The 18,153-nt window shown below is 34.7% G+C and overlaps 1 protein-coding gene across 1 annotated transcript in view; it reads right to left on the reverse strand.

The window, feature by feature from the left end:
• LOC128172676 (neurogenic locus notch homolog protein 2-like) overlaps positions 1 to 12,991 on the reverse strand; it is a 50,420-nt gene extending 37,429 nt beyond the window's left edge. The window contains exons 1-4 of the mRNA XM_052838449.1: positions 12,680 to 12,991; positions 9,210 to 9,264; positions 7,969 to 8,082; positions 6,758 to 6,871 (exon numbers count right to left, since the gene is read on the reverse strand). Coding sequence (XP_052694409.1) covers positions 6,758 to 6,871; positions 7,969 to 8,082; positions 9,210 to 9,264; positions 12,680 to 12,991 — 595 coding nt within the window. The remainder of the gene's footprint in view (positions 1 to 6,757; positions 6,872 to 7,968; positions 8,083 to 9,209; positions 9,265 to 12,679) is intronic.
• Positions 12,992 to 18,153: the final 5,162 nt, after the last annotated feature.

The raw sequence follows: 18,153 nt of genomic DNA on the forward strand, positions 1-18,153 counted from the left end.
GCTGTCGACAGAAAAGTTGTTTATTATGGTGTTATCAATGTCGTTACAAAATTAGTTTGTACCGGTAATTCATAATATGAGTGTAAAAAGCTTGTCTTGTTAACATGTACCTGTTTTCATTTGGCAAGTAAGTGAATAGTCTTCGTGCGTATTACGGACATAAATTAACAGCTGGAAGTGTACCAGCATATACGGGATACTTTAATGCATTAGAAAAAGTGTCTTAAAAGTATACGTGCACATGTTTTTCTTACAGCCTTTTTTTTTGGAGTCACCTCTGTTGAGTTCTTAAGTGGACAACCATTAAGAAAAACAAAAACGAGTAAATATAAACGTTACCTTTCTTATCTAGTGAGATACATAAAATGGATTTTAAAAAATAATAACTTCCATGAAATAGATTTGGGTCATTTTGCTGCAAGCATTTCAAATTGACCTCAATTCTTAGTTGTGTGTGTCATTACGTAACTCATCCCTCGCCCGCGGCCGATAAAATCGCGGTCGCCATGGTCGCGGCTGGACTACTTAGCGGTCAGCGGGTTTCTAATACACAAGAGTCGCGTCTGTCATATGTGATTTTATTTAGCCGCAAACACAAGAATCGTTTTAGTATTGACTACACAATAAAGCTTACACTTCTTAATTTGAATTTAACGATGGAGTGTCAATGAAGAAATCGCTCTGTTAATTCATTAAAGCAATGCGATTCTTAAACTGAAGCAGTATCAGACATATAGATCAACTGCGGGATTTAAAGGAAAAAACTTATATTTATTAGAGTTTAGTCATCATTCTGTAAACATTATAAACCTTCCTGAGTTCTGAGCTCTCTCTGTGTGTGTTACCTTTACGTAAGTTATCCGATCCCTCATCCGCGGCCGAGGAGATCGGTCGCGGCTGCACTACCTAGAGGTCAGCGATTATCTAATACATTGTAACATGATACACTTGTTTGAGTTTATATACAAGAACTGTTTTTAGTTTATGTTCTAAAAGTTTGTTTATCTTCAATTTATTTATTTAAACATATAGAATATAAATTTAGGAGTCGTTCTAAAAATTGATAAAAGCGATATGATTCCAAATCAGAAACATCGACAGATGTAAATCAATGGTGAATTTTTTAGTCTAAAATGTTCTAAAAATTATACTTATAATGTTTTAGATAAACAACGAAAAACCACAAAGATTAAACCTTAAAATGATGATCACCCCTCGCACATAGCCAAGGAGATCCTGCGCGAGTTGACAAGTGATCTGCGGTAGCTTCGTGTTCTTCTACATGTCCGTTATCACACGTGCATGTTTATTGATATTTTGTACGATCTAAACTATTTGTTTATTCGAGATTTTGACCGGTGCATGTAAGTAAGATTGACTTGTGTTTCAACTTGAAAATTTCTTATTTACCCACGAATATTTCCGCTAAATACTGCTGAGAGGTTTTAAAGATATTGTAGAAAGTAGTTGACCCTTTTTATAGGGTTGCACAAAAATGAGAGAGAGAGAGAGAGAGAGAGAGAGAGAGAGAGAGAGAGATCAAAATTGGAAGCAAAATTTAGAAAATAAAACACTCTCCAACCGTTCACGGCAGGATAAAAAATCAATTATCGAATTAACACATGCGATAGAGGCCGACACGATAAAAGAATTGTCCGGATTGAGGGATTCAGTGATTATTTTAAGAATGTTCACATGCGTTTTTAAATAAGCTTTGTTTAGATTTTATCGGTTACATGATCACAGTGCAAGGGCTTTATTTTTTTTCAAAATGTGGTGAAAATCAATTTTTGGCGATTCCTTAACATGCTTACTCCTCAATGTGTGTCACTTTCCCACCCGTGTGTTTATTCGGACAGTCTACGGTAATTCAATCCGCTCCACGTGCGACCGAAAATCTCGTGTCGCTTCAGCGCACATGAGCTCAGAATATTGCCCCCGGACTGCAGATCAGCAATTGTTATATGATTGAGTAACATATGGAAAGGTGCTTTCACTGCAGTGGTCACGTGTTAAATAATAAGTATCTAAATATTGGATGTCAATCATCGTCACATTCAAGGTGTGATATCGCTATCTGAGAGTGTGGCTAAAGACTTAACCTGTGGAACACGCTAAACTTCAATGATAAAGTTCATTTGTTCTAATTCAGGAATATACGAAACAACACATGAGCGCATGCACATTTATTTGTATATTTATAAACAAAGTTGTCCGATCCAAGGTCTGTGTCCGATGCATGGTTAATTCACCCTATGATATTCTTTTTAAAGTTATCCTAAACGTGAAGTAAATTAAACGAAGAAATTGTCTGGTATTAAAATAATACTTTGAATTTGAGTCTCGTTTTCGATTTTTTGAACTTACTATTATCATATTGATAATCCAGTCTCATTAAAACCATTTCCCTTCTCCTTACACTCGCCAGGGTCTGATAGACCTGTATCAATAACAGATCATTTCCACTTGACCTCCACATTTGCATACAATCAAAATATACTTCTATTTACCGACGATATGACTTTATCTGTTTAATGAGTGGTGCAACTTTTCAATACTCAGTCTAGAGGTTACATAGAAAACAGGCATGAATTAATTTGTCTCCATTTGAAGAGTTTCAATCACTTTTCTAGAGCTGTAATTGGTAAGAAAAAATGGTCGTGTAAAATGGACCTTTTATCAATACAGGGTCTGTCAGGCTCTGACAAATGTGAGAAGGAGGTGGTTTTAATCAGACTGATGGACAATCCTTTCACGACACGGAGTTGCGACGGAAGACCTACTCGTTGCTTTGCAACGAGCTCGGCTCTAGTTTTCATTATTTTTGTCGATTTGAAAATGGCGTAATTATGTAAGTAGGCAGTTACTGTGAAAATTTTAAGTTACACAATACATCGATTAATTACTACACAAATATATTTATCGATTCATTTAAAGACTTCAGTCGTTTAAAACAGAAGAATTCAATCAACGAACGATTCGATACGTTTATAAAGAAAATTATAAAAAAGAAACGAGCGTCGTATGTTTGTACTTTTCACGATTCATTTAATTCCTCCGATGTCCAAACACAAACGTATCCATTCTTGACAATAAACTGAATAGATCAACTTTAAAAAATGTAAGCTTACTAAAGATCCGTGTAATTTTTTAGATTAGCAATAAATCCAAACGATTTTTCTGTAAATGCAATTTGTTTAAAGTGATTTATAAAGTAGTTATAATTTTCTCAAATCGTGTTTACATATTTCGCCGAACAACTCAGCCGATTACCGTTAAACTCATTTAATTACTATGAATTAGGGAAAAAATTATGTAAATGTGGGTTGAAAAATACAGAAAAGTTCTTTTACTGCTTTATTTGTTTGATACATATATCTAATGTAATCGGTTATCTGTTCATTCACGTAATGGTTTACACTCCGCGTACGATTTAATATTCCCGATGCACAGATATTTAAGTTACCTCGTTCAAAAGAGTATTAAACATTTTTATTATTATATTACTGGATTATTTTTTGATAAAATTATTATTGTCTTAAATTTGGTTTCATTTAACTATTTTATTTCTAAACATAAATGGTATCATGGTATAAGATATAGTAGTATAAACATTATTGTCTGACGTCAGGCATATCTAAGGTTTGAGAGTTGCATTCTCCGAAACAGTGCAGGCAACGGGAACAAGCAAATATATCAATATTGTTCATGAAAAAAGTAACCAATGCATGTTTAATGTGTCAACATTTACATTAGCAATCGGTGAAAATGTTATATAGGATGAAATTGGCAACAGTGAGCAAGAATTTTCAAGTAAATGGGCTGTACACCATGAACTTGTGTATAAGGTGTTATCCTGATTTAAAAATAGATTGCCATATGGCAGGGGTGTCAACGGAACAAGTTGTTACACATTACGGTACATGTACAAAGCAAGTATAATTGATGTTGGATTAACATCACTAACAACGAATCATCAGTTTGAATTCAACAAATATGTATTCATGTAGCTGGAGTATTTACTGGAGGAACGAATTTGCCGAAGCGTGGTGTGACTCGATTTTCTATCAATCTCGCGAGTTCATTCATCTTTAAAAGGTGTACTAAATGCGCATTAAGCAATTACAACTCAAGTGTTTATAAATGTATATATTAATTCAAAACATTTCTTCTGAACATTTGATGCAAAGTATGATTTAATAATATAGTTGTAAAAAAAAAAAACTAGAGCAGCGCTCGTGGCAAAACCACGAGTAGGTCTTCCGTTGTTGCTGCGAGTTGAAAATATATGTGATATGGTGTCAAACGATTATAATGACTAAACTTTCAGTTCTTTTTTGTTATAAAAACGTGTTGTGATTGAATGCCTGTATATAAAACGTGTTTTGAAAAAGAAAGGAGGAAAACTATTTGTCGAACACAGTTTATGTAATCGTAACAAACACTCTTTAAAAAATTAGATGTTTATTGGCGAGTTAAATTTTCAGAGGGTAGCAAGCGTTGTTAAAAACAGTATGTACTCATGATTCATTTCAGGAATTGTGATTTTTAAAAACTGAACCCGCCTACAAAACACGTAACCTTTTCTCTTAAATAACTTCTTTATCTAAATATTTCTAAATTTTTGAAGACTATGTGCAATTTAGAATTGTTGCGTGCTGACAAAATTTACAGACCCTGAAACGTACTACTACTGAGGTGTTTTACATTACTTAAAACTGTTTCTGATTGGTAAAACTCTTTTGTAGGTATTTTCATGAAAAAAAAAATGTAGACGAAATGATATACACTGTACTTTTTACGATTGAATTAATTTTTAACAATCAGAAGAAAGGTATATGTATTACATAAAAAAGACGACTAGTTACAAAATACATGTATATATAACGTTTTTATACGATGTTTCAGTACTGGTACAATATTAAAATTCGCCATTTATATAAAATATTAAATACAGTTAGCAAAACATGATTTCTATTGGAAAAAACCTAAATCAACTTTAACTTGCACGATCATGTTTTGATAAGCATGTAATTGCATGGACCCTGAGGTCCACGCAGAAAATATATAAGCGAGGTCAAGCCGGATGCTATAGGGAAAATTCAACCTGCGCATGAGCTATCCTAGTTCCTGTGCGTAATGTTTAGCTAAGGGAACCAGGCTAGCACACCTTTATCTGAATCTGGATCGGGATTCCATGCCATATGCACATATAAGTTCAAAGGCGCTATCATTGTAAAGTTGTCGGTAAACACACATACAAAGTATTCCTTTAAAAGAAATGATCAGCATTTGATATAAACTGTCAGTATTATGAAATAAGGTAATGTTATGCCGAATCTACAACATGCATCATATAGCATAATTTGCAATGTTTTGTTGTTTTCCGAATACACATGCAGCTTAATTTTGCTATTATAATAGGCGAGGCTAGAGTACTTCCCGATTAAAATTTTATTGAGCATTTAAGTATGATTGAATGATTACGGGACTGTATATAATAGATGATTGAATAATTATGTCACTGTAAAAAGTTTAAATCTCAAGAAAAATGCATCAAAATATGATATTAATTTACACAAAGCTTTAAACTGTAAACTTTAAAATTAGGAAAATAATTGTTGAGTACAATCGTGATCATGCCCCTTTAATATGCAGTCAGTTTTTACTTAGTGTCAGCAGCAGAAGAAAAAACCGATTTTTTGAACATTCAATACATGTGTGTATAAAATCATACTATATCAGCATTTCACCCTGACTTGGATTATTAACCCTATACCCAGAGGTCATAAAATGTTAAAAATTATGTAAGAGAGTTTTGTAGTCTTTCTTAATATACAGTCAGTTTCTACTCAGTGTCGGCACGTGAAAAGAAGATTTTTTAACATTATATGCAACGATACTACACTAGCATTTTTGCATCGACCTAGAGATGAAGCCCGTAAATTTGAACACATGGAATTTACAATTCTGGTAGAGATATGAATGCATTATTTTAAGTGGATTTTCTTGGATACGCAGAGGAAAAGTAAAATATTATAAAAAATGGTCAAAGTTAGCAAATTTAGTCCTGCCCATAGGCAATCGTAGCAAAGAGTCTTAAAATTTACGATGCATCATGTCACATTTTAATAGAAACGGCCAAAGTAATTTTTATTACGAAGTTATAAATGGGCAAATGTTAAAACGGACGGCGACGGTGAAATACTAATTCTAATAAGTAATCAGAGTGCCTCAAGTGACCTAAAATTAAAAATACCTGATGTACTTTACAGTTCGTTCCTTTTATTTGAATGTTTGAAAATTAGGTATAAATACAAATACGTCAACATCAAATAGAGCTTATGAATTTGTAAAACTTTTAAAAATTAGATCTGACTTCTTCTTTACAAAGAATATAAACGTCAAACATCCCTTTTTTGATATAATAATGAAACAAATACAACAAAAAGAAGCTACAAATAACAGTTTATTTCTTTATACAAATAGAAAAGATAAAGTTGTAATAACATGTTGGTATTTAAAAGTACGAACACTGTAAAGATAAGTATCCATTTAAAGAGATAATGACAAACATGAGAGAGGAGGCTAATACACAGAAATAGTAATCAAAGAGTTAATTAACATCAACATAAATTAAGAGAGCCGGAACGAAACACAGAAACAGAGGAGCAAGGCATACCTATTTATATTGATAGAGGGAAAATAAAAATATACATTAATATTTATAGAGGGAGGAAGAATAATATCCATTTACCTTCATTACAGAGTGCCCCTGTGAATCCACCTGCGCATGTACACGTGAAAGATCCAGCGTTGTTACTGCATGTTCCTCCGTTGTGACAAGGATTGTTCAGACATTCATTGATATCTTAAATTTAATTATGATTTTTAGCTGTTTACCTCAGCCATAACATACACTAGAAAAACAATTAAAAAAACCACAAAGCAACATCAATACATAAAAATCCATGTAATAGTCCTCGTACTTAAAGCTGACGTTAATTTATAAATACGCATTACTTCCCTTTATCCCCGACTACCGCCATATTAGTTATGGATTTTCTGCTTATCGCTACACACCCCCTATATAAGGCCGAGAGCTCTATTCACGTTTAACCGCTTTCAGGTATTTCATACACCCGAACACGTTACCTTGGACGGAAAGACGTGTAGAAACGCGTGTTGAACAAAAATAATATGACAACCACTAAACTGTCAAGGTATACCAAATGAAAGACGAAACAAAACAGACTGAAACCAAGGCACGGATACTTAAAACAGCCTCTATAATTTTAGACCGTTTTTCTGTGTAGTTACTGTTATAACATGCGCAAACCACACACTGTGGCAGATCGAGCAATGTCAAACATCTAATGGATTTTAGAAACGGAGCCTTTTTGTGGAAACCGATGGAACGATGTTACGTATTACTTTCAGGGATTTTCTATCATCTAGCTATTGTGTTGGATATAGTGCCGCTTGGGTTTTCAAAAGGACGCAGACGTTATGTACTCTGTATGGACGACATTCGAAGTAAGGGAGCGCATTCTGTGCAAAAAAGTACTAATTCTACGGGAATTCTTTTAAAGAATAAATAAAACTTGTATTTTATTGATTGTTGTTTCCTTTATTCTTAATCACAAACATTTGACTACTATGTGTAGTCCGCGCATTTAGAAGTCCGTGCAACCTGAATGCCTCGATCGGAAAGCAGCCGACCGTATCATCCTCAAACGGTATATAAACCCCGATGGCAGTAGAGGAGCGATCAAAACTAATATTGCGACCAAATGCTATATAACAATTTTTGCAAAAGAGAATTTGGTTTTAAGTTGGTTTTGAGAAATTATGCTTATTTTAACGGAAGGAACATTTTAACATTGGCAACCTCCACAACTATAAACAAGCTTATTTTGCATTTGATGAAAATAAACATGAACATTTACGCATTTCATTGTCTTTTACCTTCATTACAAATTATCCCGGTCCATCCGGCGTCACATGTACAATTGAATGAGCCGGGTGTGTTCGTACATGTGGCTCCGTTAAGACATGGGTAATTCTGGCACTCATCAGTATCTTAAAATGCATAAAAGGTACAAAAAACTGAGAGAGATTTATTGTAACCATTTTGTCTCGTTTTAAAGAAAAAGAAACCCTGAAAAAAGTATGGCTGGTAAATCAAAAGATTAAGCCATTTGCATATAAACAAAGAATAAAATGCCTGAACCAGGGTAACATCTCACACCTTTGGCTTTTCAACACACAGAATGTGATGTTCTTAGACTGTAACTGGATTTTTTTTTCCAGACAAGTTATTTGTGTACAATAAATGAAAAATATCCTTTCACTTTCAAAGGATTTTGAATTGAACAACACGAGATTGTTTCAATAAAATCGGTATATCAAAATTAGAGAGAGGTGAACTATTGACTATATTTACACCTAAAACCATTAAGTCGTCGAATACACGACAGTTTAGTAATGAGTTAAGATAAGTTTTAACCATATAAAAAAGAGACACAATATACATTTATTGCATGATGTTGAGGAAAATATGAAGATTTATTCCCCCAAGAAAAATAAGATTTCCCGAGGGCTATGCCCGAGGGAAATATAATTTTTCTGGGGGAATAAATCTTCATATTTTCCTCACCATCATGCAATAAAAGTTCTATTATACCGAACAACAAATAATTATACAACATACGTCGATTTTTGATAGTTTTTCAATCAAAAACGTTGTGATTTTTGGGGTTTTTTTTCTTCTGATTTTCTTTCTTCGTTTTTATAGATTCAAATCAAAAATATTAAAATTGATTTTTGTAGTGTAAAGAGAATTTTAATAAATGATTAAATATTTTTGATTTTATCATATTTGTTAACATCGTATGCTCATATTGGCTTTTTTATACCTTTGGGATGAAAAAACCCGAGATTTCTGAAAAGGTGAGACATGATATGTATTCCCCGGGAGACATGACGTTTTGTCGCCTGGTCACGTGATTGTCTAGAACTAATCATGTCGCATTATATAGAATAATCATATTGAGGTATAATAAAGTTTATCATTGAGTAAAGATATATCTTAACTATATAAAATACAGACACGTAGTTTTTATTGAGTTATATTTTCTTTACTTCGCCATAAAGAATACAGACACATAGTTTTATTATGATGCCGTTACATTGTGACGTCAACTTACTGATCTCACACGGTCCTTGAGCTCCTAAGAGTGCTCCATTGTGGCAGTGTTTGTTCTACAAATAAGAAAAAAACATAATAATTTACAGAAGAACATAACAATATGAACGAATAGGTTCATGACAAACAGAATATTATAAATGGATGAAATGGTGACCATATTAAGGGATATACATTAAGCAGAAGCTATTAACAAGTGAAATGGAACTCAGTGGCTTAACTATACTAATGTAACTTAGACAAGAAACAATGTAACACAAATCAAATAAACTTATTCGTAAATGACAATTTTTAAAAAGGCGTAAAATAAGTAAAAAGTGAAATAAAAATCAGTCGAGTAAAATTACAACAAGAATACAATTGAGTCAACTGTAAAAGACAGAAAAACAACTATAGATATCTTTATAATAAATCATCTTAGCTGCAATAATCCACAATTGTGAGAAGTATACACATCCATTAGATGTCCTTGACGTTCAGGTGCGGGAGTGATTTATATTAATTTAATCATAAATAATGACATAGACCTTTGTATTTATTACACAAGCTAAAACAATGTAGCTGTGAAATTTTTAAAAAATATATTAGGAACAGTCCATGTAAAGGTATTTTTTTGTGTGTGCGTCAACATCACGTATTGAATTTGAACGACATATTTATGAATCGAATTAGTCGAACACTCTCCGACAGAGCTCAGAAAAACCCTCCAATTTAATGACATTGACGAATGTTAGAATATTTATCATTATACAAAATGGTGTATCTTCCCAGAGTTGAAGAATTCGCTAGGCTCTCTTGAAAGTAACACTTATAGTATAGTTATCTCTTCGCGCAACTGGTTGTGAAGGGGATATAGCATCGCTGCTCTGTGTGTGTGTGTGTGTGTGTGTGTGTGTGTGTGTGTGTGTGTCCTTTTCAGTATTTTATTCAAAATTAAAATATAACTCTCGCATGCATATTTATCAAATTGTGTACACTTTACGAGCAGGGTGTAAGGACAAACCCTTTCCATTTGCAAGTAATTATGTGAAGTATTTATTAAAATATCGTTAAAATTAACACTTAAAATAATTTTGTATGTACAACTTGACATTAAATATTTCCGCTTCGCGAAAGAAAACACTTCAAATCAACAACTTTATATTTTGTTGGATTTAGGCCTTGTAAAGGTAAGAAACAAACGCTTTATAGAAATGGGGAGTAAGAAACATGTCCAAAGAGAAAAAAACTGAAGTCAGAGTAGAATATTAAGTTTATTTCAATTGATTCAAAACAAGCAGTCGTTTGAGTCGAATTTTGGACTATATTTCCCGAATTACTAGAGAGAAGAACAGGTTTATAATTCAGAAGACAATTTGACAAATTTCGTCAAAATTATTAACCGTAGATAAACTTCATGTGTATCACTAGGTATGTTACTCTTTTAAATAAACTGGAGTTAAAATTCGGACATACTCACTCGAATTTTTTTTCATAGGACATACTACAAATCGCTAGATCTTAGCTATGTTTCATATTCATAATTGAACTTAATTAAGCCTATGACTCTCCCCTTCCATGGATACAATACAGTGTAAATATATATGGTCTCTTTAATTACATCAATAATTTATCCTAAATAATGTATCCCCCTCCCCACAATATTTCATTTCGCGAGGGAATGCTCCGCTTTGCATTGTTCGTGATAAGTTTAAATCACTGAGTTTAGTTGTAGTTCAGACACCAACATACGATACATTTCCATGAAATTTATATTAAAATAAGAACATTTTTGAAAAGGATACAAGTAGTCATAAATGCTTTCGATATGCATTAGAGTTCGTTTTCCGAGCTCTGCAGGAAGGCCCAGGAAAGTGCGATTGAACTATATTAATTTCCCTCGAATAATTCAGTGTAAATTCAGGAGTGTATGTTAAAGGGGCATGGTCACGATTTTGGTCCAAAAACGTTTTTAATGTTCACAATGCTTTAGTACGTCATTTGTATTGGTTGACCAAAATTTGAGTGTCAGTCGTCGTGTTATAAGTGAGATAACGCGCTTACAATTCTTTGCTATGTAAACAAAGCTTTTGTTTACATTTTCAATATTGAAGAAAATTCCAGTTTTATACCAAAAATAATGCGTTAAACGTTAGGAAATTTCTATTTATGTTTTAAATGAATAAGAAGATATACAAATCAGTTTGAAAAAGATTTTTTACTGGTATATTGAACCCATGTAAACAAAAACAGGACACGAGCCTTGTTTACATGACAAAGAATTGTGAGCCCTGTATCTTGCTTATATCTCTACGACTAACTCTCAAGATTCATTAAATCATTAAAAATGCTTTCATAAAGCATTTTAAATAATAAAAACATAAAAATAACATTTGACCAAAATCGTGCCCATGCCCCTTTAAAGGGCATGGTCACTATTTTGGTCAAATTTTATTTTTATGTTTTTATTATATACAATGCTTTAGGAATGCCATTCTAACGATCAAATGAAACGATCAAATGAAATTTGGGTGCCAGTCGATAAGTTGTAAGCAAGATACAGGACACTATTCTTCATCAGGTAAACAAGGCTCCAGTAAAAGATATATTTCAAGCTGATTGTGTATCTTCTCATTCATTTTAAGCATAAATGAACAGTTCCTAAAGATCAACAGTTCCTAAAGATTAACACATTCATTTCAGGACTAAAACTGGAATATTTACTTCAACTTCAAAATGTACAAAGCTTTGTTTAAATAGGGAAGAATATGTTAAGCTCTGTAACTCGCTTATAACTCAACAAATGACACTCAAATTTTGATTGCCTATTAAAAATGCATTACCGGAGCATTTAAATCTAAAAAAAATATTTTTGACCAAAATTTTAAACTAAGTATAGTTTTTCCATTTTTTAAAAACTACAACGAAAAATTCTTTATACAGAGCATATTTTTTTTATATGGATTTCATTTCAATGGCGGTTGTGATGCTAATAAATTGAATACACTTGATTTTTTCATGCAAATGTACACTTACGTTAAACACAATAATATGATATGTTTTATATCCAGAGGTAAAGAAAGACACTTATTTATCCCCATTTGGTAAGATTTAGGTTTATTTAATTTATAATTTATCACTCGTTATAATCTTTAAAATGTAACATACAGTATTTGGTAACATTGTCTTTTAAGTTATAAAGAAACTTACAAGAGATATCATTTCCAATTTTTTTCTGTCACTCCTTCCCCCTTTCGAACAAGGTTTGGCAAGGATATCAAACTTAACCAGTTTGTTTTTCCCTTTAAAACTTGTCAGTAAGGTATTAAAAATCATTTGTCAATGAATATTCTTAAATGACCAAAAATTATTTTTTTAGTAACTTTACCCTGAAAGAAAATTATTTGGTCAAATTTTGAAGCAGGATTCTGCTCGTTTTATATTTAAAAAAAACTGTTACAATGTTTAAAGTTCGCAAAAAACTATACTTACAGTTGTATTTTTGAAAAGTTCACATTGTGTAGTAGTATTTGAAAGGTTTGCGTGTCCACTGCGGAATCGACACGTGTAATTACCGTCAAAGGTACAAAGGTCAAATGCATTACAAAGTAAACTCATTCCACACTGCAATGCACAGTCTAAAAGAGACTGAATTTCGAGTTTGTGAACCGCGAAAACACCCAGATCCGTGATTTCGGAAACATGGCCTTGTTTAATGAAGTACGAAGAAGAAAGTAAATATTGTCTGGAAGAATAAATCAATGTAAAACAATGAATACATAAAATCACTCCCAAGAATTTCATTTTAGGTCCTCGTCATCTACATTTACTTAATGGCTACTCATACATTGATAAGGTATTTAACATGAACTTAAAATTTATACAACAGTTCAAACATTCATCCGTACGGATTAACCAATCAGTAAGCATTTGCCCTATTCATATCAATATGTTTTAAAAATTTATTATACAAAATCGATGGTCCATTGATTCGCTTTTATTGCTTATGTAAATTCGGTTTTATACAGGACTAATATCAAAGCAAGAAAACAATATCACTTAATATTATAAATCTTTACATACAGGTAATAAGTAAAACAACTTCTTTTTCATTTAATGATAATTTTTTCCCTATACATCCTTAGTATGATGTTTCTACTCAAATTTTAAGTAAGAATTTAAAATATATCTCAATAAACTTAAATATAATATTTTGGCACTGTTGTAATAATTCCGGATATTTTAGGTTCGGCCCAGACCGGGTTTTTCTTTTAGTTCCTTTGTTTATGTCACGTGATACAAGGGTATAAATACGACAGTGAATCAGCTGTCGGCTGCTTAGTAGATAGAAATCAGCAGAAGAGAGAAGAAGACTGTTAGATAATAAAAGGTATTGTGTCAATACAGAGCTTGCCCGTTCGTAACGGTGTTAAGTGTTTTTGATAGGCCATAGAGAGGTTGTCCTCTTGGTACTGTAGGTTGCAGTCATTTTGGCTTGTCAGTGTGTGTCACAGTAGGCTTTCCTCGGAGAGGCTAGCCATTGTTCATTACTCTAGTAGCTGATCAGACTGTCGTCCAGGCCGTTGTGCTCACTGTCCGTCCTGAATAAGGCAGCCTACAGTGTGCACAGTGGTTGAAGGGCTACCACATATACTGTCCGTCCTGAATAAGGCAGCCTACAGTATATGCGGTAATCTGAGAACGGTCAGTCATTTTAGCTGAGTGGTTGACCTCAGTGGATTGTCACTGTGGGTGTGTACTGTCCGACCTGAACAAGGCAGCACCAGTACATCACACACAGTGTCAATTATATATTTATTATACCCCTTGTTTTGTTTGTAAATATTCTAGATTCCCTGAAATTCTTTGTTGATTATTAACCTAAGTAAGGTTAGGCTATACCAATCATTTTTGACAATCAATAGAAAATCATTATATTATAAAACTTTGTTAGTGTACACCCAAAACCCTGGAAAAGACCAGGCACGAACCCTTCCCCTGGCAGTACGAGTAGCTCGGTACGTTACAGAAATTTGGTGGCAGCGGTGGGATTTTGGGTTAACAATTAGATACACTTGCATTGTTTTATTTGCTTTGTTTGTATTTTGTTAGTTAGATTGTATCATTATATTGGGTGGCATATTTTGACATGATGACAGACCTGCAAGATGAATTAATGGGGCTTGAAGATGAGTTTAATAGACTTCAGGAGAGCATAAATAAAAGTAGGAGTAAAGCCGCAAGAGATTCAGGTTTGCCTGAAAGTATGCGGAATTCCACAGAAGATCAAGACTACTTAGAACAGGGTGCGAGACCTAAAAACATTAGGACCGACACCATAGAAAATCAAAGGCCTGAAAGTCCCCTAGATCCTGATAGACGTGTTGATAGAATGACAGATAGACCCTCATTTACTAGTACACCCTATCATGCAGATCTACCCAGATATGATTACAATTTACCAAGGGAGAGTAATGTTACGACAGCTAGAACAGACAAGTCTAAAAGTAGTTGTGTTAAGCCAGACAAATATGATGGAAATTCCTCGTGGATTGACTTTAAGTCCCATTTTGATGTATGTGCTGAATTAAATGAGTGGACTACAGCAGAGAAAGGCATGTACCTAGCTGTTGCTCTGAGAGGTCAGGCACAGGGTGTTCTTGGAAATTTGTCAAAGGAAGATAAGTGCAACTATAGATACTTATGCAGGGCACTGGAAGAAAGGTTTGCACCTGCGAACCAGACAGAGTTATACAGAGCACAGTTGCGAGAGAGAAGACAACGAGCATCTGAGACACTACCAGAGCTTGGTCAGGACATGCGTCGCCTGACAAACTTGGCATATCCTACAGCCCCTACGGAGGTGAGAGAAACCCTTGCTAAGGAGCAGTTTATTGATGCCCTTAAGGATAGTGACATGCGATTAAGAGTAAAGCAGGCCAGACCATTGGATCTGAATGATGCTATCCGGCATGCAGTAGAGCTCGACGCTTTCAACTCAGCGGAACAGCGTTTACAAGAAAGTAAAGGCTATCTGAGAGAAGCCAAGAGTGCGGAGGACTCCAAGCAGGATGACTCTATAACTGCACTGATAAAAGCAGTACATGATATAAAGGAGGAGATGAAGATACTGAAGCTAGAAATGACAAAACCAAAACCTGCTAAGTCATCTTCTGTGATCTGCAATTTTTGTAAGAGGAAAGGTCACATCAAGAGATATTGCTTCAAGTATCAAGAGTCTTTAGGTGCAAACCCTGTTGTTAAACAGCCAAAGACTGGACAGAGAGAAGAAAAGTCCAATGATAAAGCAAAGGATGTGTCAAGCCGGACTGGTGTCAGCCGCAAGGCAGGTGAGGCTGGTATTTTTGTTGATGCCTCCCTCAATGGATATAAGGTGAAATTGTTGATTGACACTGGTGCAACACTTAGTATTATCTCGCCAGATATACTCAGTACTGTGGTTGAGAGAGCTAACCAAAACCTTGCCAAAGTTACACAGCCTATCCTCACAGCAGATGGAACAGCCATGAAAGTTGAGGGCTCCCTCATAATACCCCTCACAATATCAAGTTTCTCTTTTAATCAGAAGTTTGCAGTAGCAGACATTGGTATTGATGGAATACTTGGACTTGATTTTATGACCAACAATGAATGTCTTGTTGATGTTTATAATGCATCAATGATTGTTAAAGGAAAGCAGATAAAACTTTCTTTTGAGGGAAAGTTGGGATGTTGCAGAATAACAGTAGCAGAAAATGTCACGATTCCTCCATGCAGTGAATTGATTACTATGTGCAATGTCAAGCCTCCTGTATTTGAGAAAGTTCCACTGTTCGGCATTGTTGAACCATCGGATCGTTTCTTAGAGTCAGATCGAGGGCTGGTGGCTAGAACATTAATCAAAGGAAACAAAGTAGCTCCAGTCAGACTTATGAATCCATCTAAGGAGGCACAGAATATATACAAAGGTACATTTGTGGCAACACTGTCAGCTGTTGACAGTATCTATGAAAATGACGGTCAGTCTTGTCTTATTGAAGGATTTCCTAGTCACCTTAAAGATTTGTATAAAAGGTCTGTTGCTGGACTAACAGCAGATAATGCTAAGGTAGTTAAAGATTTACTTTTGCGGTATTCACACCTGTTTGCTGCCAATGACGCAGATTTAGGACGAACAAAAGTGATCGAACACACCATTGATACTGGACCAGCAACCCCAATTAAACAACATGCAAGGAGAATGCCAAACCATATGCAAGCTGAGGCAGATCAACATGTTGATGACATGTTGAAAAGAGGAGTCATTGAGGAATGTTCTAGTCCTTGGTCATCTCCAGTCGTCCTGGTAAAGAAAAAGGATGGAACAACTAGGTTTTGCGTAGATTATAGGAAATTGAACAATGTAACAATTAAAGATGCTTACCCACTCCCAAGAATAGATGATTCTCTTGACCAGCTCTCGGGTACAAAGTATTTTTCAACTTTAGATTTAAATGCTGGATACTGGCAGGTAGAAATGGCTGAGAAAGATAGAGCTAAGACTGCATTTGTGACTAGAAAGGGATTATACAGCTTCAAAGTAATGCCATTCGGGCTCTGCAATGCCCCCGCAACATTTGAAAGGCTGATGGAGTCAGTACTTAGAGGTTTACAATGGCAACACTGTCTGGTCTACCTTGACGACATTATTGTGGTTGGTAAGACTGTAGATTCCATGATTGAAAACCTTACTCAAGTGTTTGACCGCTTATTGGCAACTGGGCTCAAATTGAAAGCTAGAAAATGCAACCTATTTGCTACAGAAGTAGAATATCTGGGACACATTGTGTCTGCAGAGGGGATAGCAACACATCCAGATAAAATCAAGGCTGTTAAAGAGTGGGAAGTTCCTTCAAATGTGTCAGAATTGAGGTCATTTTTAGGATTCTGTAGCTACTACAGACGTTTTGTAGAAAACTTTGCAGCAATAGCTAAACCTCTTCATGACCTAACCAAGAAAGGTAGTTTATTTAAGTGGACTGACGACTGTCAGACAGCATTTGACATACTGCGTAAGAAACTATCTACATCCCCCGTACTAGCACACCCAGATTTTAAGGAAAGATTCATTCTTGACACTGATGCTAGTAACTATGCAATTGGTGCAGTGTTGTCTCAGAAACAAAATGGCATAGAACGACCTATTGCATATGCAAGCAGATGCCTGGCCAAATCTGAAAGGAAATATTGTGTTACCAGAAAGGAATTACTGGCTGTAGTTCATTTTGTAAAACACTTTAGACACTATTTATATGGACAACAATTCACCATTCGCACTGATCACAGCTCTCTGCGATGGTTAATGAATTTCAAAGATCCTGAAGGGCAGCTTGCTAGATGGATGGATGTCCTTTCTACATATGATTTCACAATCGAGCATCGACCTGGAAAACTGCATGGCAATGCAGACGGCCTAAGCCGTGCGCCATGTAAGCAATGCAAAGGTAACCACTCTGTTGATGTTAATCAACATGTGAGTAGTGTCAAAATGGATGATAAAAGCTTTTTGGGTCACTCATTGAAAAGTTTACAAGATGAAGATCCAGACTTAAGGAGAATCAAAGGTTGGCTTGAGTCAAAATATCGCCCTAACAAAGATAAGGTATCCCCAGAGTCAATAACTGTAAAATCCTTGTATGCTCAGTGGGATAGACTTGTCTTAAATGATGACATTTTGTACCGGCGATGGACAGATTTGGCAACACAGCAAGATATCTTACAGGCTGTTGTACCAAGCAGTGAACGTAGGAGTGTTCTTAAATTTTGTCATGATTGTAGAACAGCAGGTCATCTTGGTATTCATAAAACGCTAGGCCGAATTCGTCAGTCATATTATTGGCCTGGGCTACAAAGAGATGTGCACTCTTACATATCTGGCTGCGAAGTATGTACAAGGCGGAAAGCAGCAACTCAGTCAAATAAAGCAC

Source organism: Crassostrea angulata, chromosome 2, assembly GCF_025612915.1.
Source record: "Crassostrea angulata isolate pt1a10 chromosome 2, ASM2561291v2, whole genome shotgun sequence".
NCBI classification, from domain to species: domain Eukaryota; kingdom Metazoa; phylum Mollusca; class Bivalvia; order Ostreida; family Ostreidae; genus Magallana; species Magallana angulata.